The 25258-nt window shown below is 39.9% G+C and overlaps 1 protein-coding gene across 4 annotated transcripts; it reads right to left on the bottom strand.

Moving 5' to 3' along the window:
* On the bottom strand, nt 1–25258 carry DAB2 (DAB adaptor protein 2). Of its 4 annotated transcripts, none has more exons than XM_031594545.2 (15): nt 17318–17440; nt 12670–12842; nt 11467–11606; nt 10623–10721; nt 10370–10501; nt 8363–8446; nt 8139–8162; nt 7830–7877; nt 7602–7664; nt 5943–6578; nt 4984–5137; nt 3948–4463; nt 3304–3395; nt 2513–2577; nt 1–1724 (listed from the first exon to the last, which is right to left on the bottom strand). In XM_031594545.2, exons 2-14 carry the CDS (start codon nt 12764–12766, stop codon nt 2518–2520), a joined length of 2145 nt encoding a protein of 714 aa, XP_031450405.1. In that variant the 5' UTR covers nt 12767–12842; nt 17318–17440; the 3' UTR covers nt 1–1724; nt 2513–2517. The 4 variants fall into 4 exon arrangements, with proteins under 4 accessions (XP_031450405.1, XP_031450404.1, XP_031450407.1 ...); XM_031594544.2 differs by lacking the exon at nt 17318–17440 and adding an exon at nt 25051–25258 and having other exon boundaries at nt 3–1724; XM_031594547.2 differs by lacking the exon at nt 17318–17440 and adding an exon at nt 25051–25257 and having other exon boundaries at nt 4–1724; nt 6285–6578.

Genomic DNA, 25258 nt, shown 5'->3' with positions numbered 1-25258 from the left:
ACAGAAAATATCCTATTTATTTATTCTTGTTGGCTGTCCACATTAGTAGCAGGAAACGCTTAAGTCAGCTGAGAACTTAATGAGGAGCAACTCATGTTGAACAGGCCTGAGACACAAGATGCTACAGAAAGACTTAAAAGAACGCTGTCAAACAGCTATGTTAGGAACCTGTGAAACAAACAATTCTTAGCCAGCACCAAACACCGTAGAATCAATTATACAAAAAGATTGAGTTATAAGGATAAAACCAACAGCCACACAGATGTTTCTTTGCTATGAGAGTTGCTTGTTTTTAATGTCATTAGGTAACATCAGTTGAGATACTACAGTTTTATATAGCAGTGTAATATCCAGAAGTTTCTACATTTCCAGTTTGAGACAAATATTTAAATTCATAGCTTCTTTGCATTACAGAAAGTGCAAGAAAGGTTTATATAATTGCATGACCTGCTGAATTGAGTACTAAGGCTGTCTTCAAGTTGATTTTCTTAGATCTCCAGTTCAGCAACTGCTTAGGCATTTGATTTATACTATTTCAAGTTTATACTTAGTATTAACAGGAAAAAACAAAAACAAAAACACAACCATTCAGATATCAGCTATCCCCATTGACAAAGTGTTACAACTAGTTGTAACATCTGACTGATTTCTGATTTAAAGGTCTGTTAGTAAAGAGGGTTTTTTTTTGGGGATTTTTTTTTTTGGAAAAGGCACTGTTTAAGAGATTATGCCTCACATTAATGGCACAGAGATGGTACATCTGTTCACAAGGAATCAAGGCATAGAGTAAAGCAACTATTGTCTTTTTGCTTTCTAACACATTGGAATAATGTCGTACTACATCATGCCTGACCTATCTGCTTGTTCCATTTGTCTGCCAAGCCACCTTGATAAAGAAAGGTAATCTTTATAGATTTCCCTCCCTGAAATAGCTATATTAGCACCAATACAACAGTTAGTGTCCATGAATACCTCAGTGTCCTTCAAGAAATGTTTCAGCTTATTTGATCTTGCAGTAGACCCCTATTGCTCAGGACCCCAGCAGCTCTGTTGAAGACCCTACAGTTAGTCCCTTTATTATAGGTTTATGGCAGAATGCTACTTTTACCATTAGTTAAGTGAACAAGTGTATTGGATGTGTTCCCCCTTCCCCAACTCTCCCCAGTTCCATACAATCTTTATGGCTTAGAGACCAAGTCATATGTTCATTCACCAATTAGAAGCATGTAATATCCACGTAACTTTACAACTGGCTGATATTGTATAAACATACAGCAACTGACCTAGTTGTTTAGAGCGTGGAGTAGCCACTAATTCAATTCCCTTATGTTAAGGCAGCATTTCTTCCCTAGGTACATTCAATTCCCATGTTTCAGGACAGTAAGTGCTACAATAAAGAGAAACTGAGGTGACTACATTTTATGAAACACATGACTTAGTGTTGCTAAGCTCTTCCACAAATGAATGCAAAGCCTTAAGTAAAATTAACATCCACCAATTTGATTTTGGGTCTTCAAGGTTGAGTCTAAGTTTCCATTTGCCCTGAATTACTATCTTCACAGCATGTTCTTCAGTGTTTGTGCTTCAATCCACCTGGACATGTTTTAGATGACACATCATGGAACGGCAGCAAGAGTGGCAGACAAAAATGAAAAAAGTAGGAAATTGATGTTGAAAAGAGGTCCAGTTATTCCATTTCTCCTTTCCTGGTTATGCCTAGTATACTGAAAAGAATTTAAGGTTAGAATGACTTGAAGTTATAGCTTCATAGTTTAAACTAGCTTATAGACACTAAGGCAAATTTAAAGCAATAGCATTACATGTCTTCTGTTACAAGATGGACAGTCTCGTAACATCTTCATGGGAAGATTTGAGAAATGTGTATATATGGCACTTAGGGATGTAGTATAGTGGGCAGACATTTAGAATAGATGATCATAGAGGTCTTTTCTAACCTTACTGATTCCATGATTTAAATTAGCAGATCTATTCCTCTGCCACACATCTGACAATTCATGCTCTTTAGTCAGTTTTAAAAGAGCATGAACTAATTTGTTTCTCACGGCAAAAGCTCTCATAACAGCTCTTAGCTTGTTATCACTTTAATTCACCCAGGTTATAATCCAATAATATTTCAGATATTAAACTTCAGAGAACTGCTGTGGGCTTTCTTCTATCACTCTCCTGTAAACATGCCCCACAGACTTGGCATACCTCATTAACTTTCCTCAAGGAAAGGAAGTAGACATCTATTATGGCTTTGAGATTCAAGACTCTGGAGAAACAGGATCTTTATTGCTAAGAAAGTGACACTAGTAAGGTCTAGGCAGACAGCATGTACAGCTCTAAGCAGAGGTCCTTAGAAGAATGCTTCTAGAGTACATCAAGCACTACTTCAGAGGAGCAATAAAGTTAAGCCAGTTGTACTTGATTCAGGAAAACTTCTGGCAAAGAGCTAGTTGAAAACAATTTCAGAGGTTGAAGTACTTTGTCTCAATAGAGTAAATATTACCTGGTCTATGCAAAAGGGTTGCCAGAAGGACCACCAAATGGGCCAGAATGTTGCTTCTGAGATTCCTGCCAAAAAAAGTAATAAATCATTAGTCATTAAAGGTTTTTCAGGTTTTATTCTTCATGGTTATTTCAACTGGTTTTGATTCCAAACTCCTTCTCGAAAGAATACTGAAGAGCACTGGCTAAGCAGGTATTAGATGCCTTGCTTTAAGGAACGTAAAAGGAGATCTAAAGCTGTGTTAGTACACATTAGTTTGGGTTAAGGTATCCTTTAGAAAAGCCACAAGGAGCTGAGTTAGTGTATTCATGATGAAATCTGATTAGCCAAATGTTAGATGTTTTAAATCAGCATTCTGGAGGTGATCCAGGTTTTCCCACCAGGGACTCTGAGTGTCATGTCCCAAATGGAGTGATGTGGTTAGGCCACTTTCTTCCCCAAGAGGATATTGGACGTGGGATCCTCCCATTTGTTCAGAAAACACCTGCACAGTCAACATTGTCTGCTATGCAGAGAAGTAAGCATAGCTATAGAAATCTTCCACTTCACCTCTATTACTTTACAGTCGAAATTCCCCCCATATAGAAACAAAGTTGCAGAGAGGCTTCACAGCTTGGAGCATAGGACTTCAGCTAAATGGAATAAAAGCTTTGTTAGCCTTCTTTCAAGAAGGGTTTTGTTAGACCAAGTATGCAAGAAGTTTTCTTCCATGACCTCTAAATCCACTGCATCACAAATATTCGTGTTGGTGGGGTGCAGTAATAGGCATAGAGAAAACATCTATTACTTACAGAGGAGACATTGAAAAAGTCTGGTTTAGGTTGACTATCAAACAGGCCATCAATTGGTAGTGCACTTTGTCTGGGAACAGGCTTCAGTGGTTCTAGGAAGAGGAGACACACTGCTATATCACTAAACAGCTTCTACACGTACTAAGCCCTATCAGCATACTGACCCTAAACTCATCCAATTAGACGTTTAAAAACAAACAAACAAAAATAGATTAAAAAAAAATCGAATAAAGCATGCAAATTGCTTTGCATGACCTCAGTTTTATCTCCTGCCTATTCCTCAATACACATAAGCTATCTGGGTCTTATAACACTGCACAGACCTAGTCTACCTCAGTCCAGCCTAGGCACTAGATGCGTCAGTGTTTGGCCACTGATAATGGTCTATGTAATGCTATTAGAGGAAACAGTCCTTCAATCCTCTGTTTAAGAACTTTAAAGTAAATAAAATAATCAGTATAATTGTAGCTATTAAATAAGACATGATCAGCCATCATGTTACCTGAGTAGCTATTCAAATACAAGAAAGATTCTACCAGTCTTTTTTGTGGACAGCTTGCTAACTTTCACATCGCTCTGACCTGTACTATCTTGACAAATGGGTACTTTATTAATAAAGCAATTGCTGAAAGCTCCAGAGGCACCTGAAAGACTTTGTTGCTCTCCTCTCCTTGCTGGTACTGCAGGTGGCTTTGTAAGCTGGAAATCTTTGAACATTTCTTTGACGTCCTTCATCTCTCTATCACCAAGTGGATCCAGAGCAATAAAAGCATCACTCTCTTTCTTGGATAGCTCCTTCTGAGGTGCAGTTCTAGGTGGTGGCTGAGGTGGGCTTGTTGTTGACACAGAGGGCAGTACAGACTGTGTCTGAGCAGGTAGTGTTGAAGGTGCAAAAACACTACTCTGGAAGGGATTTACAGCACTGGATGGCTGTACCCATGGAGCAGATGGAACTTGTGCTGGCTGTGCCCAGAGGCCAGAGGACTGAGATGCTGTTGGACCAAAAGATCCAGGCTGGCTCCAGCTTGGCACCGCTTGAGAGCCAAAAGTAAGTTGCTGAGTAAATCCTGGAGACTGGGTAGACATCATAGACCCAGGAAAGACAGATGTGGCCTGGGTGAAGGCAGGCATCTCTGTACTCCATGGTGATGGCAAGCCACCTGTGGGGAATACAGTTGTTACACAGTGCTTCAGTGATTCAAAGATCAAGAATGAGTGTACCAATTCCACTGTTGATACCAGAAAGGTATTCTTCATGTGCTGTTTGTAAAAATCTGCTGATTTACCCTTAATATAATGCCACTGGGGGAAGAAAGCTGGTGAAAAAAGGGTTAGTATTTTTTTCTTCACGTCAGTCCTTAAAGAACAGAACTGTGGTTGATGGTTACTTCTGCATAAGTATTTACTAAGATCTTGCAGCAATCTCGAGCTTCTCAAGCTGAGATACACACATTAGCATTCTGAAACAACCTGGAGCTGACCTGTTGTCAAAGTTTAAGCAAAAAGCCCTGTACTAGTTGAAGATGCAGAATTTAGGTCCCTAATTCACAGAATTTAATAGTTTATGACAAACAGCACAAGGATTAAGCACTGCACATGAAATAAAAGGTAATTAGAACATCCATGCTAGGTTTAAATTCAAGCTCTTATTCCAATCTAAGATATCTGTGGTGAACTAACCTAAGCCAGCCAATGGAGGGGCTGTGGCAGGGCTTGTTTTGAAGAGGTTCAGTCGATTAGTTTGCACCGGTCCTGTCTGTACTGATGAATTTAAGCCAAGGCTCTCTGTAGTTGGTGCAAAAAAGTCCGAGCTAAACAAGTCATTTGATGCAGTCTAGAAAGAAAAAAAGTTGTTGTGAAATGGCATGGCAGAATATAAACTAACATGATCAAGAAGTCTTACTCTGAAGGTACAAGATGTTATTTTAGCTACAGCAGAGCATGAAGCTTTGCCATATTCTAAAGGTACTTGGTATAAGTGATTCAAACTTCACCAGTTTATGCCTACTGATAAGTTCAGCATTGTATATAATACATAGTAGTTCCAGGTCAACAGCAGAAGAGTAAGACTTATAGAGTAACTGAATTGCTTGTTACCATTAGAATCCTCTTCTCCTCACATATAAATACTCCTGCCCAGACTGTGATGACCCCTGAAGTTATGTCAAGGTCATCAGTTGAGTTCTGTTTCAGTCAACTGCAAGAGATTAACCCAGAGACACCCTGTGACCAGGCAAATTTGGCAGGCACCGTGAAGCCACATCAACTTCTGTAAACTACTATTGGTATCTCACTGTTAAGAAGCCACAGGCTATGTGTATCTATCATAGCCATCATACCAGCTACTGGTATTGTAGCTGGCATTAATATTTCACAGCAGTATACTTACCAGACCTTTACAGAAGTACGGCAGCATTAAAGAAAAGAGCATATGTTTAGTAATCATAGCTACTATGGAGCATTCATGAGAGTTAGGATTTACCATGGCTGCAGAGAGGTTAGAGTAAGCATGGCAGGTGGAAGAGAGACACTGTGAAGCTCTTTAGTCATTTACACAGTATGAAGAAAAAAAGCTTCCTTCACCAGCTTCTCTAAGTAAGAGCATGCATATCACCATTAATTACTTGAACATTGTTCACCTTGACAGACCTCCTTCCTCTTCCTGGCTTGTTACTTTGTGGTGGTGGGCTAATTGTTATAGATTCATGTGACAAGAGCTGGATATTGCTTTCAGAATCCAGCTTTACTCCATTTTGCAGAGTTACTCCTTTGGAAGGATCTTCCACAAAAAGGTTTGATGGGGCTTTAAGAAAGCCATTCTGTTCTCTCTCTGGTACCCCATTTGGAGTTCTTGCTGTGGGTGGCTTACTGTCAAATGGCCACTGGCTTGTTAGTGCTTCTCGTTTGCCAACTCTATTAGATATCTGGTCAAACTGCTTACCAAAGTAGTCAACATCACCATTTGAAGCACCATTACCCACCGATGTCAAGGTACTCAGATTTTCCTTCTTCTGATCAGCAGATTTTAGAGAATCAAATGAAGGTGGTGTGGATTGGTCTGGCTGTGCAAAAGGATCATCACTGAAAGGGTCTGGATTAGGTGTGGGAAAGAAGTTGAGATTGGTAGAGAAAGAACTTTCTGGTAAGAAGGGTGGCCGTGGCTTTGGTTGTGGAAGAGAAGGTGTGATGCCATTCAAGAAGAGATCCTCTTTTGTAAAAGTCTGTTTGGTCTCAATTTCTGAGTTGAGATCCACTAAGAGAATCTCTTTAGCTTCCTATTTGTTCAGAAAGAAAAGAAAGTTAGTTTTCTGTATCACCTACTGCAAAGTATACAAGCTTAAGGAAAACTTATAGAATAGGACAGTTCTGGTATCCAGCACATCATACTAATATGAATTCAATGTCACGATGAAGTCACACTAAGGTACCATTTTATAAGTCTGGTAGCTGTAATCATATCTCAGCTACTCAGTTCAAAAAATTTCTGTTGAAAGCACCTGTTTCAAGATCCCTTTAGTTCAAGTGAACTTAATTTAAGGGAAGTTTTAGTCATTAGCACTAATTATACCTAGGGATGTTTGACCCCAGTGACAGCTTGTGTTTTAGCCCTTTGTTTTAACAATTGTGAAATCACATTGCCTTAGAGTGATTCCAAGTTGCAGTCTCAGCTTTAGAATAAGATTAGAAAGCAATCTGCCTGTGGAGAAGGTTAACACACTATCCACCAAAGCAGGTGGCAGAAGAATAAGACCTAGTCAATAGCTCTGTTGACATCAATTGCAACACCAATTGTTGCATGACTACTTATAACTTTTTGTGCCAGAGCAAACTAATACAATTTTGAAGTCACAATGAGTTTTTACAAGGTAAATGCATACTTCTGTGAAGTTAGGCCCTATTTTATGGACCTAGCTTACATCCGTAATACCTAGAAGTCCACTCTGAACATATGACTCATCCAAAAAATAAGTTTCAACCTTAAAGGTTGTTAACTGAGTTTTTACCTTTTTCTTACAGCAAAGGCATATGCTGCTAGTACATATTTATAAGACTTATGGCTAACAACATAGGAATAGAGTAAGTAGTGTTTCTGTCACACAGACTTCAGTGAATATTGTTGGATAAGAATATTAGCTAGTCTATTTAATATGTTCCCACTATCATAGCTCTAAGTTTCTAATATATTGCTACAAGTAGGAAGAGGCTTCTGTAAAACCAGAACAAAATAGATCTTACTACTCAGACAAAGTTTGCTCTCAAACATAGAAGTGAGATAAGTAAAGCTGGAGTCCACTTACTGTGGAACTGCTCAAATCAGGAGGTGTTGACATATCCCCAAACAAGTCCATCTGGTCAACTCCCTTGAAGCCAAAAGTATTGAAAGAATTGGTGTCAGAGTTGTTGCAAAATCCAAGTATTACACAAATATACTGAACATCTACAAAACTTGCATTTCCTGTGTGACATGGAGATAGTCTGCTATGAACTTTAATGATGTCAGGATAAAGCTCTAAAATTTAACCTACTAGTTTCAGTTTGTCAGCTTGACCAGTAGATAGTGCCTCGCTACCATTCTGGAATAGATGGACAACAGTGTCAATGACAAGAATAACAAAACCTGCCCTAAGCACTGAACTTACATGCTTGAACAAACGATATAAAAGAAAAAGTATGGGAGATCCCTACTATTAGTTCTGCAGACACATTTGTCTCAATTTCCAGTGTAATTGGGCATCTCATGATTCCACCATAATGCTAGCAGCATGAAGAAAGACAGAGCTAGATCTATCACAGCCAAATACCTGATCAAGTAAAGATGAATTAGAGTGTCTTACCTGAGTCTTATTTGCTTCTTCACTCTGAAGAAGAAAAAAAGCTTTTAGTATCTACACATCAGGTAGAATATCCAAAGAGGCTTTAGTTAGCTTCCTAAATCTAGTGATGAAACTGCTGGCACAACTGCCAGCCAAAAGTATCATGTCTCACAGTGGTCTACAAGCCCAGCCAAAGCTAAAACAAACTTTATGCAGACTGCTGCAGCATCTGTAATTTTACTTGCCTTTTTCTTGTCTTCTTCTTCCTTCTTCTTCATGTTATATATTAGTTGGAAGAGGTCCTTAAGATCAACAACTAGAGGCTCAGCCTGAAAAAGAACATATTTAGACTACAAATTACTTTGTTTTTAGCTTCAGTAGAAGTCCAGGAAACTGCAAGTCAAACTTTCCTAAGTGATGCAATAGTACAGTTGAGATACCAGGAAAAGCAAGACTTCAAAGATTGCCTGGTCCCTTCATAAACTCTCTTATGCAGAGAGCTGAGGCGGTGGCAGCCCATCAGCCCAGAACAGTTAACTCCCTGGGGAAAGTTAATTTTTTTTTTTCTCCCTAAAATTCACAATTTCGTAAGTACATGGCAAGTCCTAAACATTTCCTCAGAAATGTACAGGGCACTGAAGCTCTGGTATCTTCACGAGATGATAACAACGAACATTTTCTCTGCTTTCTACTAACTCCAACTGGAGAACTGTTCTTTAGTATTATATTTATTTTAATGCAATCAATCAAGTGATTGGAACACCAGAGTTGACATCTGCATCTGGATGGGAGTTCAGTGTGAATTAGAAAGGTATTGCATTTTGTGAACAAGAATGGGTGGCTCTAAACAGAACATTATTAAGAATATTTGGAAAGGTTGTTGAAGTGGCAGCAGGTTCAGCTATATTGATTAGAAACTTTTGCTTGAAGCATATTGCAGCTGAGTCAGTGTAAAGTTCTGACAAGTCAGTGACAAGTCCTCCTGCTCAGACTCTACCTTTGGCTTGAGCAGAAAATCTGTTGAACTGGTCTCTGTTCATATGTGAGAATCCTCCTATCCTAATCAAGTGTTTTAGATATGGAATTGCAGGAAGAACCATTTCAAGTTATCACTTTGACAAAGAGTACAGCTACAGCAGTAGTCTAGATCTGCTGAACTGCTTACTACTCAAATGTGTTTACGTTTAAAAGCAACTAGCAATTAAATAAAGAGCTATCTATGGTTTGGCTAAGCTTACAGACTAGCAAGCAGCACCCCATGGTGTAAAGCCCAGAGAACAGACTCCATTTGATCACACAGAAAGCTTTTGTGCTTTATTTGCAATTCCAGTGAAGCAGATCAGAACAGGAGTCTGAAATAAAACAAGTGGTGTAACAGCTGTTACTAAAGTTCTAACAAGGAGATCCTCGCTCTCACCTGCAGTAGGTCTGAAGCTGACAAGAGGTCCTACAGGAATGTAGGAAGGTGTGTGTGAGGAAATATCTAGCACTGAAGTCTTGGCTGTTCAAGTCATTATGGTGACTATTTTAGACACGATTATCTAGCAGCTTATCATGATAAATATCTAGCACATGTCCAGGTATTTTATGAAGCTGAACAATATTCAGCATTAATTCTAAGTAGCTTGTATCTAATACTGCTTATGCATAGTTTCTCTTCACAGAGACATACTCTGCACACTGAATTTCTGCAAGGTGGAAGCCCATTACAGGAAGATTAGAACTCCTCTCAGAAGAAGCAACTCTAGGACAACCAATTATGCCACTCATTTGTCTCAGAAATATTGCTGCAGTTATATAAGTTAGTTTTTACTGCTGTGCAAGACAGTGCATAATGAAAACTAGACTAGTGCAATTCTGTTGTTCTCTCTTTCCTACTAATTGAGCAAACCTATGGATGTTTGACGCAAAAATATTCTCAGTGACAGCAACATCTGTGCAGGAAAGCTCATAATAATGGGTCTGTTCATCTTATTAATGACTTCCATAGTGAATGAAATGTTAAGCAACAACAGTAATAAGCAAAGCCACTTGAACGCTCTTATTCTGGATGACAGAACTGAATAAAACCAAAGTCACTGATGATAGTCATTTTCTACCATCCTTCTTCAGGATATATATACCAATCCATCAGTGCTGATGTTTCTCTACACCGCACAGAACTATCAGTAAGAAAGCCTTATCAGATGTTTTACTAAGAGTTTAGATAATACATTACTTATAGAATGTGGAAAAAGGCCTATAATCAATACCTGCTGCGCTGTTTTTATGGCAAAAAACTGGTGCTGGCCTTCTCCTCCACAAATATAGCCAAAGGCACGATTATCTGTTACATCCCGAGCAATGAAAGAGATTTTGGTTACTGGATGCTCGTGCTCGATGACCTGGAATTAGAAAGAAATGAAGTTCAAATTGCAAGGTACTATTAATGGATTTAGTTTAGATTCATCTAACTCCAACTCACTTTATTTAAGAGTCAAAATAAGAGAATGAGTCATTTCTTACCCCAGTTTTCTCATCTATGATCTTGATACCAGAGAGGGAGATGTTCACCCAAATCCTCTGCTTGTGTTGACCCTGGGAACGAGCTGCCACTGCCATTCCCTGAATAAGATGAATGTTATAGTATTGATGAGACTTCCACTTGATTGAGCTTTAGCTTGCTTCCTTAGCATTTCTCATGAGCCCATAGCTGTGGCTGTATTAGCACTAGTCTAGTTATTCCTAAGCAGTGTTTAAGCCACATTTATATTCCAACAGGAAGCCTCATAGAGCATTTCAGAACTAGATTGTACTTCATTCATAAATTTTTAGGACCTTTAAAGCTTTGTTCAAGGAACCAGTGAAGTAACAGCATCCTTCCCAGGCCACCTCAGATTTACTGGTCTAGCAGAAACTAATGTGAGGGTTCTGCTCTTCAGAAGAGGTTATCTTCATTGCTGCAGGGTCACATTTACCCTTCGGTTGATTTGTATCTTTTGGTGTTACCATAGCTACAGAATAGCAGTTTAGGCTTTGCAGTCTTACCCTAAAAAAGAAAAATTTCCCTCTTCCCCATTCAAAACCTAAGTTAACTACCTGTAATCAACTTAATACTTTGGAATCTAGTATGACTGATTACAAGAGATTCATCAATAGAGTGTTCCCAAGACAGAGAAACAACTGATTATGTTTAAGACTACCAGTCTCCAAGCAATGAGTTACAACTTCAAAAGCATCTTCCATGAAGCAATAAATATCATCCTAGATGTTCCCACTAAGCAATATTTGAAACTATGACAAAGTCATTTGATGCATCTTCCGAAGACCAAGCAAAACATGTTGCTTGGATGCCAACTCAAAATCTTACCTTCAACTTCATCATTGAATCCTGACTCATTTTGTCTCCTCTTGCTTCTGGCACATCATCAATGCCAATCAATTTAGCTTTATATCTTACACCATCCCCTTTGAATCTGGTCAGGAGAGATTCATCTGTCTTTTCTGGCCCTAGAGAAAGACAGATTTGTTTAGAAGAGAAATATTTATGTTGTGGCTTTAGAAATATTATTTTAAATGTACTAATATGGTACATTTTTGCTTTTAAAAACTGTCGATTATAATGGACAAACAACCACAGTCCTTCCAGTGGTGTATGCTCTGCAAGGTAATTGATCCTGTAAGGTCATGCTACTCTTACAGAATCTGTAAGATTCTATTCAGAGAGTTGGATCTAATGCTTAATGTCGAGGGATTTCAGAACAATCCCAACAGACTTATTTTCAGGTAACAGCCAACTAGATATGAGAGCTAAACACCACCTCTAAGCAAAAACCAGTATTTCCTATGGTGATACTGGGTGTTCAGTAAGACTTTCAGATGTTTGCTGCCAGTTGTGGTCTAATCAGAACATTTCTTGGTCTCTAAGAACTTGCTAGTACCCATGCTGAAATTTTGTATCAGCACCACATCCCTGTAACCTCTTGATATTTTAGCTGCATTTGCTATTCCTGCAGTTCCCATTACTTCTCAGAACATCTTCATTTTCTTCTGCATGCTCCATACACTCAGTGTGTACACTTTGAGTATGTATCTCTGGTGTATGATATATGTATGATGTATGATATATATTTACATAACCAAATCTGTCTAAAAACCTGTTGACTGACAATTATTCTCATGAATGGTGTTTTCTAGATTCTTTGGGGTAAAATCTGAATCTATATCCAGCATGTCATTCCATCTTTGGAGGGAAAAAAATTGAGTTCATGTTCCTGGATTGTCCTCAGTTGTTTAACCTTCTCAGAAAGCTTTCATTTTGCCAAGTTTCCAATGACTTATTTGCTGATTCTGACAAGTAGAACTGAAAGCCTTAGAATGGCTAGAAACAGCTTTCTACCTAGAAGCCTACCTTCTGATTAGAGTTTTATCACTAGCTTATTTACTCACTTTTCCAGCCAACTTGAAACCTCAAAATTATGTCAACTATGCAGCGAAAGTGATCACAGCTTTAAGAAAATGCAAAAAATTAAGGAGACTGAGCAGAAGTGTTCACTGAGTAGATATCGCTTACCTTTCTTTTTTTCTTTCTTTGAAGATTGTGTTTTTGGTGGAGCCTGGTGCTCTGGCTGGTTGTTTACAGTAGAAGTACTTTCAGCTTCAGTAGACATGATGAGATAGTTGTCAGCTATGCTTGCTGTAGTTTGAAATCCAAGTCACAATCAGTAGGCAGGCATAATATTTTACCTTAAAGAAGAAATACTCCCATTAGACCTGTTAGTCCAATTTTGTTCTGCTGAATTACTGAAACAGGACTCCTGACTAGAAGTGTCATCTCACCTGTTCATCTTAGGCTGCTCCTCAGAGAGCATGAAGTTATGGCAACTAGGTGATGACCCCTTTCTCTCAATAACACCCAATCAGTATATCATACTGACATACATCTGCAGGTTGTATTTGCAACAGCCTGTTATAATGCGTCAACCTGTAGCTTCTTAACTTCTAAAGCTATTTTTAGAACTTTAGAGATTTGTTGTACTCTTCACTGCAACCATCATCTCTGTAGTAGGGCAGGAGACCATGCAAGAAATATTTCCTAGGACCTGTTTTTAACACTCACGAAGATATCAACAGGAAAAAAAAAAGCTATTAGATCTTATTCATGCTCCCATCATAGTCAGTGTCAATGTCTGAAGTTTCAACAGTCAAGAAGTGAAAGCCAATGAATTCCTTAGGCTGCAAGACTGTTTCAGAAGAAAGGCAAAACCAGAAAGCCACCACATCCTTGCCTAAAGAGTAATCAAGCAACCTGTTTTACACCCCCTCTCCCCACAAAAAAATCCAGAAGTTAAGCCATGCAAGTCCACTGTTTCTCTCAAATCCATACCATGTTACCTTTCGAGCCTCAGAGAGGAAACTCATGATACGTATGAATATACAAAATATGCACCATCACCAGCAGTCACCATGTTTTGTTCCCACACAGCAGAAATACTGAGTGACTTTTAACAAATAAAGGCACATGTACATCTGAAGATCACCTATACCCAGACAGAAAGATATGGACATTCATACCTGCTACAAAAATTGCTCTGAGTATGAGGTACAGTAGTGATTTCAGATAGTGTTAATTTTAGGTGACAAGTGAAGCCAAAACATTGTTTAGATAATTAAATAGCTAGACTGCCTTCCACTATGACTAATTTCCTTTATTTCTAACGAGGTAGCCACATACCAAGTCACCTTTTAATCAGCACTCCATTTGAGATGTTCTATGTCCCCAGACAACTGCTGGAAAGGTTGCATACCTTCTGCTTTAAAAGCCTGTAATTCTCAATGGCTTATTCACCACTAGCATTATTTTAGCTAATGCTTTACCCATTACTTAGAAGTTACTTTAAGAATTTTGTTTTCACTCCTACCTTTCTCGTCTTTCCTCAATTTGTTAAGTCAATAACTATGAACTGACTCATCCAGCCTGCAACTAGTAGAGCCATGGATGTCAATGCTTAACTGGTTCTTAACATAGAAAGGACACAAATGCCTAGATCTTTAGATGAAAAAAAAAAAAAAAAGCCACCCTGAAGGCCTTCATTTCCATTTAGACAAAAGGGACACCATTAGTCAACTACCTGCTAACAGGAATAAAGCTAAATCTGCTAATTGGGTGTTTTCTGAGTTGCATTTATCCTTGCTCAAGTATATCAGCTAAAATAATACTGCTAATTTGAGAAAAATCTCTGGCAACTCTCTCTGTTCTCTTCTGTATGGAACTTACTTAGTGACAGGTAGGTAATCCTTGAGTCAAGAGAACAGGTGGTGTTGTGAAAATTTCAAGTGTTACCAAGTAGAAATAGATGATATAGCAAGAGCCAATATTTCAAGTCATAATTTAGGAAAGCAACGTTATTATTGTGTGCCCATTCTGACAAACTATTGCAATAAAACAGGGATTTTGCACAATGTTTGCAGAACTACTAAAAGGTGCCAATCAGAAAACTACCAAAAAAAGACTAAACAAAACAAAAAACCTACATTAATCAAGTGAAATAAAGCCAACTGAATCCCACTTTAAGTCCAGGCCAGCATTTACTTCTGATGGTAGAGTATCTGTTGGAGATGGTCTTTATACTACAGTGTAAGTAGAATTTGGTAATGGGCCTTTCCCTAGGTTTATCAAGTCCTTTAGAAAGAGAGGAAGAAAGGATGATTAAGATGATGTCATTATTCAACCACTCCCCCTCACCTGGTATGTTACAGTTTGGAGAACAGAAGGAAAGAGCTTGGAGAAGACAGCTAAGATACACTGTCAAGGAGATGGGTCACAGCTTTAGGACTTTCTGCCCAGCATGGTACTAGATAGAAGAAACAGCAACCTTGAGGCACCAAGTCCTTCCTGTCAGTGATCCTGCTTGACCAGTTTCGACCAGGATGTATAAAGCCAAAGACTGAAGTATGATTAAGAGGCAATTACAAGTTAATTTCCCATAAAGGAACAAATATGCACAAACAGGATCTCACTAAAATGACAGAACTCCATAAGGGCAGTTCTCATCTTCAGGCTGTAGTTATGCATCTGTTAGCTATCTGTCTCCAGCCTACAGAAACAAGACCACTGAGTTGCATAGAGACATACAGCACAAAGACCTGGATGGAAGAAAATGGGCAGGAATACATACAAGTTTGAGGTATTCCACAGGAAGAACAGGATGAGTTGCAAGTGCTCAGCCACTCTGTGTTAACAACTCAGATTGAGTAGATTAGTGAGACCTTTCTGGCCAGATCACAGACAAAAATGTCTCTCATCTGAGGTCTGACACAGCTCATCTGACCTGATATTACAGTTCATGACAGTTATATATCATACATTCAGATAACTGCCTTTGTGAAATGCTACCTCTGGAGCAAGGAAATTAGCCATTAAACTAAGAACACATGGATAGACAAGTGCAGTCTTCATACAAATTCACATTTTAAATAATTTCTTGACCACTAAGTTATAGAATTAGTACTAAGTTCCCTCGGGCTTTATTAAAAAAAAAAAATCTCACTGAAGGGGAACAACAGTAAATAGATTGAACTAGCAGTAATCTAGTTTGTTTTTGGTAGAAGAGTCACAATACCACTAAATTTTGGTTCTGCACTTTAGACCAACGTTAAAGCTATATTCAACTACAAGGTCTTTTTCACACTTGAACTTGCCTTATCATAGTGGAAAGTGCTGATGAGGTCTGCATACTGTTTATATACACTTGTACATGTGCAGGCAGCCAACGTTAAAATCATTTTTCTGTTCTTGCTTGGAGGCTTGCTTGGAGGCTCAGTCCATTAGCATTCCCTTATTCAGGCTGCAGGAGTAAGGAACAAAGTCCTGCAGCACCTCAGTTCTGACTACCTCCATAAAGAAAACCAACCAGCAGTGCAAGTGAGTTGAAAATATAAGTGCTTTCATGCAAGGACAGTCATGCCTTCAGTTCTACTAGGCTTTTCACACAGAGGGTGGTGAGGCACTGGAACAGGTTGCCCAAGGAGGCTGTGGATGCCCCATCCCTGGAAGCATTCAAGGCCAGGCTGGATGTGGCTCTGGGCAGCCTGGTCTGGTGGTTGGAGACCCTGCACATAGCAGGGGGGTTGAAACTAGTTAATCACTGTGGTCCTTTTCAACCCATTCTATGATTCTGTGATAATGAAGACCTCAGGACCTAGTCTGCAGATTGTTAAGTGATGTCTTGAAATTTCCGTGTAGATATATCTGATACTATCACCACAGCCTAATTACCTGCTCTGCTATTATAATCTGCATCAGAAGATACCATATTTTTTTCAATTCACTCTAAAAGGAGTTCTAAAACTTCTTACTGTTGGTACCTAATGCCTTCCCTGTAGGGATTATTCTGTGAAGAGTACTGATCATACTTTAAAGAATAACTATTTCAGGCCCTCTATGCATAGATAACAGCTCATACCTCAATCCAGGAAACTCTTGATTCAAATACTGTACTTGATTTCCCACATATCTACTCTGAGAAAAATCAGTCTTGGGACTTGAGTTATATCGTGTTCTTCAAGAACACAAGTTATATTATGTCTTCAAGAAACTTCCTACAATGAGATAGTGATAAGGCATCCTTGAAACACTTCATTTTTAGCAATAATTGAAGCACATTCCAGTTTTGTTATGACAGCATCTCTTAAGGAAAACTGAATGTTATTCAACTATTCCTTTTACTTGAGCAGTGGCAACATGGTATCTACCTACCATGGTATAGAATTTTTCTTCTTGCATAAGGACTTGAGAATCTTTATTATTCTTATAGGCTGTCATGGGATTTAAAAACTAGAAAATCTCCTAATAGACAAGTTGTTTGCTCTATGTTTGTTTTTCCCCCCCAATACAAAAAGATAATTCCCTTAATATAAATAAAAACACATCTGAGCAGAAGTTAAGAGCACTGCAAAAGTCAGAGCTAAGACAGATAAATTGAACATCTGTTGAGCAGTCTAATACTTTGTCCTTCTTGCAGCCAGCGTTCCTTCTTTATGCCTTGATACTACAGGATCATAACTTAGATTTAAGAGTTATTGCATGTAAATATTAACCTCAAATGAAAATCTCAGAGGCCAGGAGAGGATAAAAGTAGCTTTTACTGCCAAGTGCAACATAGCTTGTAGGAAGGAAGTAGTAACCGGAAGTACAGCAGTAGTTTAAGTGCTAAACATACCTTCTCAAGGCATGTTTTCCTCTCCCCTGCATTGTGAAGAGTCAGCCAGGTTCTTCCGGTTAGCAGATTGTATCAGAATCTGTACAACACAGCTTGAGAAATATCTTGTCTTGAGTTCTTGACAGAAAGGCTGTTTTCAGAAGAATGGTAACCAAGAGACGGTAACCAAGCTATCTACTTGAGTAACCATGCTACAAGACCTCAGTTTTGTAGACTGAGACAGACAGCTAACAGCAATCCAATGACTAGCAAGAGTCAAAGCACTAAAGCCAGATACTTTAAACAACAGCAAACAACCGTAACTAGCAGGACTCTGCCAGTGTAGCAGTAGTACATTTATGTAAGGCCCTGTATCACTGACATTCACATCTAACTGCTTCTTAGTGTAGAAATGACTACCTGGTTTTCTCTTAGTTCCTGTTACAATAGTAGTGCCCTAAATGGCCCTGAAAAGCACGAGGCATGCACAAATAAATTTTAAAAAAGGCATGATATTCAGATATTTATACGATTCTGATTAAAAAAAAACAAACAACATTTTAAATGTTTTGTTTCTTTACTAAAGCAAACATTGTTCTAGCATCTGACAGTGTATGTAACCTGAATAAACCACCTGCAACATGACACAAGATTTTATGTCTTAGATGGAAAATTCCAACTGCTTGCACTGAGCAAAACACTACAACTATTATTATGTCTCCTCTACTAAACAGTCACATTAGTCTGTTAGGAATTACTGTAGAAATTGGCTAATATCATGGAAAGGTATTAGCCTTACCTACATATAAAATTACATCCAGTATTCACTGTTCACAATAATAAATAAAAAGTACCTTCTTGAAGATAAGTGGTAGAAAAGAGTTCACAGACAGCCTGGGAACTGTTCTCCAACTCATACCATGTCTGGAACACAAGAACAGCATAACGTACCACAAAGTTGACTAAATACAAGCCCTTACGCTGCCAAGTCTAACCCAAGACCAAGACCCTGTGATTAGTCTTGTAAGAGACAATGTTGGTCCATTCTGCTGAACAAATGACATTGTCAGTCACTCACACAATCAGCAAGGTCTATATTAGTAATGACCCCAGTAGATAGTTTCTCCTACAATTCCTTGATAGCAAGGCTAAAGCCATTGGTCTCATCTTCCCAAATTAATTTTTTTTTTTTTTTTAAATCTCTTCTGTTAGGCTGTAGGTAATAAGAAACCTACTTTGTAGGTAACAGATCACTTATGTGGTGTCAATGCCTCAGTTAAATCATACTTGATCTGTTGGAGAGAATATTTCCAGGTTAACAGGATTTTACTCAGGGAGCTGCTCCCACTTCTTTGCAACTTGCTATAAGCCCTCGGTAGTGTTCTGTCCTCTCACCTAAAAGATGATGTATCGATACTCTTCAGAGGTTATAAGACAGCTCTATGCCAAAGGCTTCCTCTGCCAATAGAGGTACCCTTTAGGGACAAGCATGCTGTAGAACTGGTCTCAGGGTCTAACTGCCTTATTCATATATATTCAGAATGAGAAAAAGGGAAGGGTGAGTCAGAAGTGCAATAATGGATACCTTATGGAATACCTTCTTCACGATTTTGATTCCCCCAGGTATCCACTGCAAAGAAGACAGATCTTGTTGCTTTAGTAAGTGGTGTCGACTTCAGATGTTGGCATGTACCACAGCTGGTGCAGGACCATGCCTGCAAATCACCACCCAGGTATCTTACCATTTCAGTCTATTTACCAACTGCTATTTCATCACAAGAACAGAACAGTCTGTTCTCACTGTATCAGTGCATCAGCTTTCTCCAAACTGCTCATTTTTTAGCAAGAATGTAGAAATACAAACTAAATTCCTGGAAGTGTTTGCTGCAATTTCAGTCACTGGAATTACAGCCAAGTGAACATCACCATGCTAGAAGCTAGAACTGAACAGGTCACAGCATATAACTACTACAGTTGAACCTTTCCTTTTTGTCATAGTGCTGCAGTTGTAAGCACAGCATTGCTGATGAGATGATCAGTAGCTTCTCAGTCCAGCCACTATGGTAGTTCTAGTTTGAATTTTTCCTCCACTTATCCTCAATATAGCTATTTCAAGTGTATCAGAACAGAGGTCTCAGTGAAGTCACAGTAAATTTAAACAAGCTGCACCTGGTTAAGAACTTGGTATTATACAAGTTAACAATAGCTTATGAAGAAAGTCTCACTTTCTTTAGAAGTAAGTAGAGGTCAATATTTGTTATCTGATTTGCTAAGACTTCACCTCAAAACAAGGGGAACTAGCACTGCCATAGTTAGTCTGATAGATAAGAGCTATTCTTCAGCCAGAAACTCAACTGTCTAACAGTATCATCCAGATACCTACCTATCTATCTGAATTTACAATTTATTCTAGAAATAAAGTAGAATTTTAGAACAAATCTTCATAGCAGTCTTTCCAACATCTGCATTCAGCATACCGTCCTCCTACTTAATTCTGCAAACTGAAAAACAATCTCAGTTTTAATACAAACAATACCAGCTTCTTAAGTCTAAATCCTTCTCTTGGAAACCAACTGGTAGATAACCTAATATGTTCCGTTTTTGTGTTGTTAGAGACCTATTTGGCTGGTAACATAGGCTTATTCTAGAAATATGTACTTATAAAAGGTTACTTGCTTATTCCTGTAATCCTCACAACAAAGTTTCCAAATGAAATTTCTTCATATCAGTCTTGCAGAAAGACAACATGACAACGTCCTTTCACACTTGAGAGGCTACTCCTACATGTCTGGCTCCCAGTGCTGAAGCCCCTAAAGTCAGTGGCTCCTGAGTCTGAGTTCACCTGTCCTAGACATTGCTCAGGAGAACATCACCTGCCTATTCACAGGATGAGAAAACTCAGACTGTATCTGCAGTGTCTACCACTCAGTCTTCTGTCAGTACTGTTTGGCAGGACACACTGCATATATTAACAACTGCTTTGCTTCCAGATTGCTTAATTAACTCAGCTAGGGTTTACTCAGATGCCAACTGGAGTTTGAACTAAAGAACAATTTAAATACCTCACTTATGACCATGCTTCTAACTCTCTCATGCCTAGGAAGACTGTTTCTGATCTTCCTTCTAGTTTGTATAGCAAAAGATTCTTGCCAGTAACTGTGCTTTTCACCCCCTTCCTCAGGGCAGGAACTTGACACATGTTGAAGTTGTTATCATAGGTTATTTCAGCTGTATGCTGTTAACTGTCCAGTGCTGGCAGAGTTATCCCTCTTTGCAGTTTGGGTGTGTGCAAGCTGTACTGAGAGAGATTGCATATGTTCTACATAGCCTATACTGAACTGTGTTCTCTACCTGATTACAAACACATCTCCATGAGAAACAGGATTTTTCCTGTTCTGTTCTTGAGCTCACCCAGCTCAGCACCATATTGTCATTACCACAGTGTCAAGTATTGTGGCCTGCTTATCCAGAAGGTGCTCACCCAGCTGATTATCCATGACCAGCCAGAAACCTGCCCTTAAAAATAAATCATCAATATTTGAAGAGGTTTCCATGTAGCCACCAGCTTCTGCCAGCTTTTGGTTACATAGTTCAGTGTAGTAGTCACTAGTCACAAGATTCCTTGTACAGACACAAATTATGTTCTTGATCTGTCACCAGAAGACTGATGATCCTGCCTGCGCTTTATGAAGACCAGCTCTCCTATAGTGGTCTCATTCCTTCCTCAGGGAACTTTACAATATTACTCCTAAATCCAGACTCTAGGAATCCCTATCAGACCTCATTTAGCTTTCCATCCCTAAGAGGGTCTTGATATCAGATTACAGATATGTCCCCCACCCACCAGAGGAACACAAGGGCAAGCCTCCCATCCTCATCTAGTCTATCTTCTATTAGCAAGGCTAGTAGCTGTTTTCAAACAGATCTGCTATTCAAGCTTCTAGAAAATTAGTTTTTTATTCCTAGCAACATTTGTGCCCTTGTTTAAAGCACCAATTACCCTCTTTAGTGAAAGCACAGAAGTTAGCCTAAAGGATAGACAAAGGATGCAGTGTTCATCACACTTCAACCTGTGTGTTCCCTACTTGTCCTGTCCCTTCTCGGATCATAGTCTCAATTCTAAGCATTTTAGCCATAGGAGAGGTATATCACAGACTCCTTTAAGAGGAGACTTGTGGCTATGTGATGCATCAGCATTAAGTGCTCACATACCTTTCTAAAGAGAGCGATCCTCAAGAACACTGTTGTGAAGCTTTCTCAGCGACAGCTTAAAGATCTAACCTAGTTGTTTGGTTCACGACATAATCCTCGTAAGGTATTTTACTTCTCATCTTATTGCCTAAGAATGCAATATGAACTGACAAAACAGCAGGAAATTCAGCTCCAAGGCCAAAAGTCTGCCCTTAACTGGCCCCAGAGTGTCTGAGCTTTGAGATTTAAGGTGACATGCACTAGCTATGAAACTTTGAAGCTTTTAAGAAAAAAAACACGTGGATATTGTTGGGAGTGAAGGTCTGCAGGGCATTTCAACAGAGGCGCTTCACTCTCAAGCACTCCATAGCACACGCAAGGCACATCCTTCCAGTAAATGTGAAACTGGAATGATCTATGCCCTCATCAACCCAGGCCAACAAGAGTTAGAAAGGAGACGATGCTTTGTTCAGTACTCAGCTGCCCAGCTTTATAAACAGCTTAATCCTGTTTGAACTGGTACATCTTGTTTACTGACTAGGTCTGCCACTATACTTTATCCAGCTTCTTTATAACTCTGAGACCCTTGTACCCAGATACAGCCTCAAAACTGGGTTCCTAAAGTCAGTTTGTTTTGAAAGTTACACTGCTTTGACACTTCATTCTATTTGATCCTCCAAACACAACTGATTTTTTTCTACAGAGGCCAGGCTGAGGCAGGGGAGCAGTGGCTTATGCTTGGTTGTGTTACACAGAAGGAGCTTAAAACCCCTCAGATTTCCCTCCCCACCCCACACAGCAGGGGAAGAGTCTTATTTCTACTACTAATCCCTTAATCTTCATCTAAGAGCTAAGTTTTTCCTCCAAAACCCTTGCAGATTACGAGGTACTTTCATGCTATCTCATCACTTTTGATGGAAAGCGGATAGCAAGCAGGATTTGGTTTACCAGTACTATTTCCAGAGTAAGACACTCTCTCTGGTGTGGAATGCATCCCTTTGTTGTCCTAGCAAATTCACACTTCAGGAGTGATTGCTTTGTGCTAGACTTGCTGTATGAAGTCCACAAGCACTCCCAAGAACTGGGTTAACCTAGTAGGTCACGTAAGTGTAATAGCAGTGTAAAGTTCATAAAGAGAGAAGACCATCAACAGGAGAAAGATCTATGGGTCTGGCAACAGTACTCAGTAATCACAGCATATTATGCACTTCTATTTACTTAACATCACAAGCAGTAGTTTTTATTTTAAACATCCTGTCTGAATAGCAGCTGTTTGTTCCCCCCCCTCCATTCTGACAATAAGTACAGCTGCTTTCCCACAAATCTAAGAGCTCTTCTGGTACTTTTTGCATATATCGTTCACATGATTAAAGTGCTTTATTCCTATCTACTCATGAAATAAAGGTGCTAAGCAACTGTAGCATCTACGGGCCATTCTGTCCAGTAATTGAATTATGCAGGAAATTTGTCAAGTCATGTTCTCTCACTGAGAAAGTAAGCTGTGTTCTGCAGATGTAAATAGAAACACAGCAGAAGGCACATATCAGAATGGATAACCATCTCTACCTTCACAAGAGGAAAATGATGCCAGATTTTTGGCTTTTGTCCCATCCTTCCAAGTGATAATGCTGAGCACAACTGCTGATGCTCAGCCAACAGCTTTGTTTGAAATAAGAGCACAATAGATGAGAAAGAGTGTCACAAGTCACAGGACTTGCACAGTAAAGCTTGTCATTCTTCCAGTCTTCTGTCTTCAGCAAGAAGCACAGAAGGCCCTACTAGATTCCCCACAGCAGAAGCATCTCATCTAGGACTCACAGCACCTAGCATTCAACCCACTTTAGTCTGAGCTTTCCTGTGCTCTCAGTCATGAGGTTTGCTAGTGAAGCTTCTGCTTTGATGGCTCACCTGACATTCATTTAGAACTCACAACAATTTTCCTCCTCCAAATGCAAACTTTAGTGAGTTTCTATTAACAGAAGCTTCTGCTTTAGACTTGACCACATCCTCAACTCACTCAGGGCATTTTGGAAGGCTAACTGTGCCCCAAGGGCCGTTTGTGTAGGATGTGACTGCAGTGATTCTTTAAACAGGCATGCTCCTTGACTCCCTCAAACAGTCCTCTTCTCAAGTGTTCATTTGGATTTCGATTTGTTCCTGTTTAGCCACCCAGTGTCTCACCTCTACCATCACCTGACACAGTTTTAGTAGACCTTCATAAGAGCTTTTAAATGCATAACAAGTCACTTTCAGACATCGCATCTTTTTTTTTTCAACTTATTAGTGCCTAATAAATCTTCACAACCAACTGGAATATATAGCTTTGTAATTAATTTAATCTGAGTTGCCTATCTACAAAGGAGTTCCCACCCCTAAGCATATCAGTTCTCATTCCTGCATACAATGACCAAATCTTAAAGCCCACATGCTCTCAGACCCAGTCTATTTTGGATAGAATTTTCACGGAAACTATGAAATACTCTGGGCAAAAATGTAACCTTCTAAGGCAAAGTAACTTTATTAAGATGAAGATGATTTCTCTCTACTCACTCTTCTACCCTCAACCTCCTCCCACGCCGCCAAATAAAGACCTAAACAAAGTGAAGTTAATCTTACCTTAACAATAGATTTACATGCTTCCCTAGTAAACGCTCAAGCAACCACCCTCAGCTCAGCAGAGGAGTAAAAGCTCTGCTCCAGGGAAGTCCAACTGCACTGATCTTACTGCCAGACTGCAGGCACTACTGTGGAACAGCACTCAAAGTGTCATCATGTGATGATCACTGGGGCTTAAAGCTTCACCAGCTGAGAAGTTAGTTTTCCTGACAAGAGTGTGTTCTCTCTTGAGTTAGTCCTAGAAACCCTTAACTATGTCCATTTACCACAAATGGAAGTATCATCCTGAGATTCACCAGCAGACAGAAGGGTGCTCAGCAAGGATGCTCCACCTAAAATCAGAACAGAAAGCCTACCCCTGCTTCACTACATTCTAACCCTTCTCTCTGCTGCCAAAAGATTCTTTCATCTCGGTGATGCATGCATACAAACACAAAGTTTCATATAATTTTCGCGTCTTCACCCCTTCCTCCCCCGACAAACAGAAATAAAAACACATGTTTATTTTGCTTTCAGCTCCGGCTTCCTCAGGGAGCCGGCTCTGCTGCAGCCCGGTGCAGGATGCGGGCGGCTTCCAGCCCACGGCACCCGGACAGCAGCGCGCCCCGCGGCCCCCAGCGCCCGCAACCCCGCGCCGCCTCCTCCTCTGTTGCGGCCGGAGCGCGGCCCGACGCCGCCGGTGCTGCAGGGAGGCGCGGACGGCCCCGGTGGGAGCACCCGCTCGCCCGGCTTTGCCACCCCGCGGCAGGGGGCTGCCGGCCCCCGCAACCCCGGTATAAGCTCGCGCTGCGGCTTTCTCGAAGGGGAAAGAGGCAAAAAGAAAAGAGGAAAAAAAAAAAAAGAAAGAAAAGAAAAACGAAAACAAAACAAAAATCGCCCTCCCTCCCTGGTTATAGCCCCTCCCGGAGGCTTGCAGGAGCTGAGACCCCGCTCGCAAAGCTGCTTACGGGCTAGATCCGTGCCGCTCCGTGCATGATCCGAGGAGAACCGCAGCTGGCAGCCTGACGGGGAGCGAGGGCCCGGTTAAATATTCAGTGGCACTCTCGCCTTCGGATTAGTTAGCCACTCACAGCGAGAGATATGGTTTTAATCAGATGCTGGCAGCTGAGCACTACCCAGGAATGTGCTATGATGTTTTTGCTGCTCGGTCTTGGC

This window comes from Phasianus colchicus, chromosome Z (genome assembly GCF_987193195.1).
Source record: "Phasianus colchicus chromosome Z, bPhaCol1.hap1.1, whole genome shotgun sequence".
In the NCBI taxonomy this organism is placed as follows: Eukaryota; Metazoa; Chordata; class Aves; order Galliformes; family Phasianidae; genus Phasianus; species Phasianus colchicus.
The sequence above is the reverse complement of the archived record's forward strand: the minus strand, read 5'-3'. Positions and strand labels throughout refer to the sequence as shown.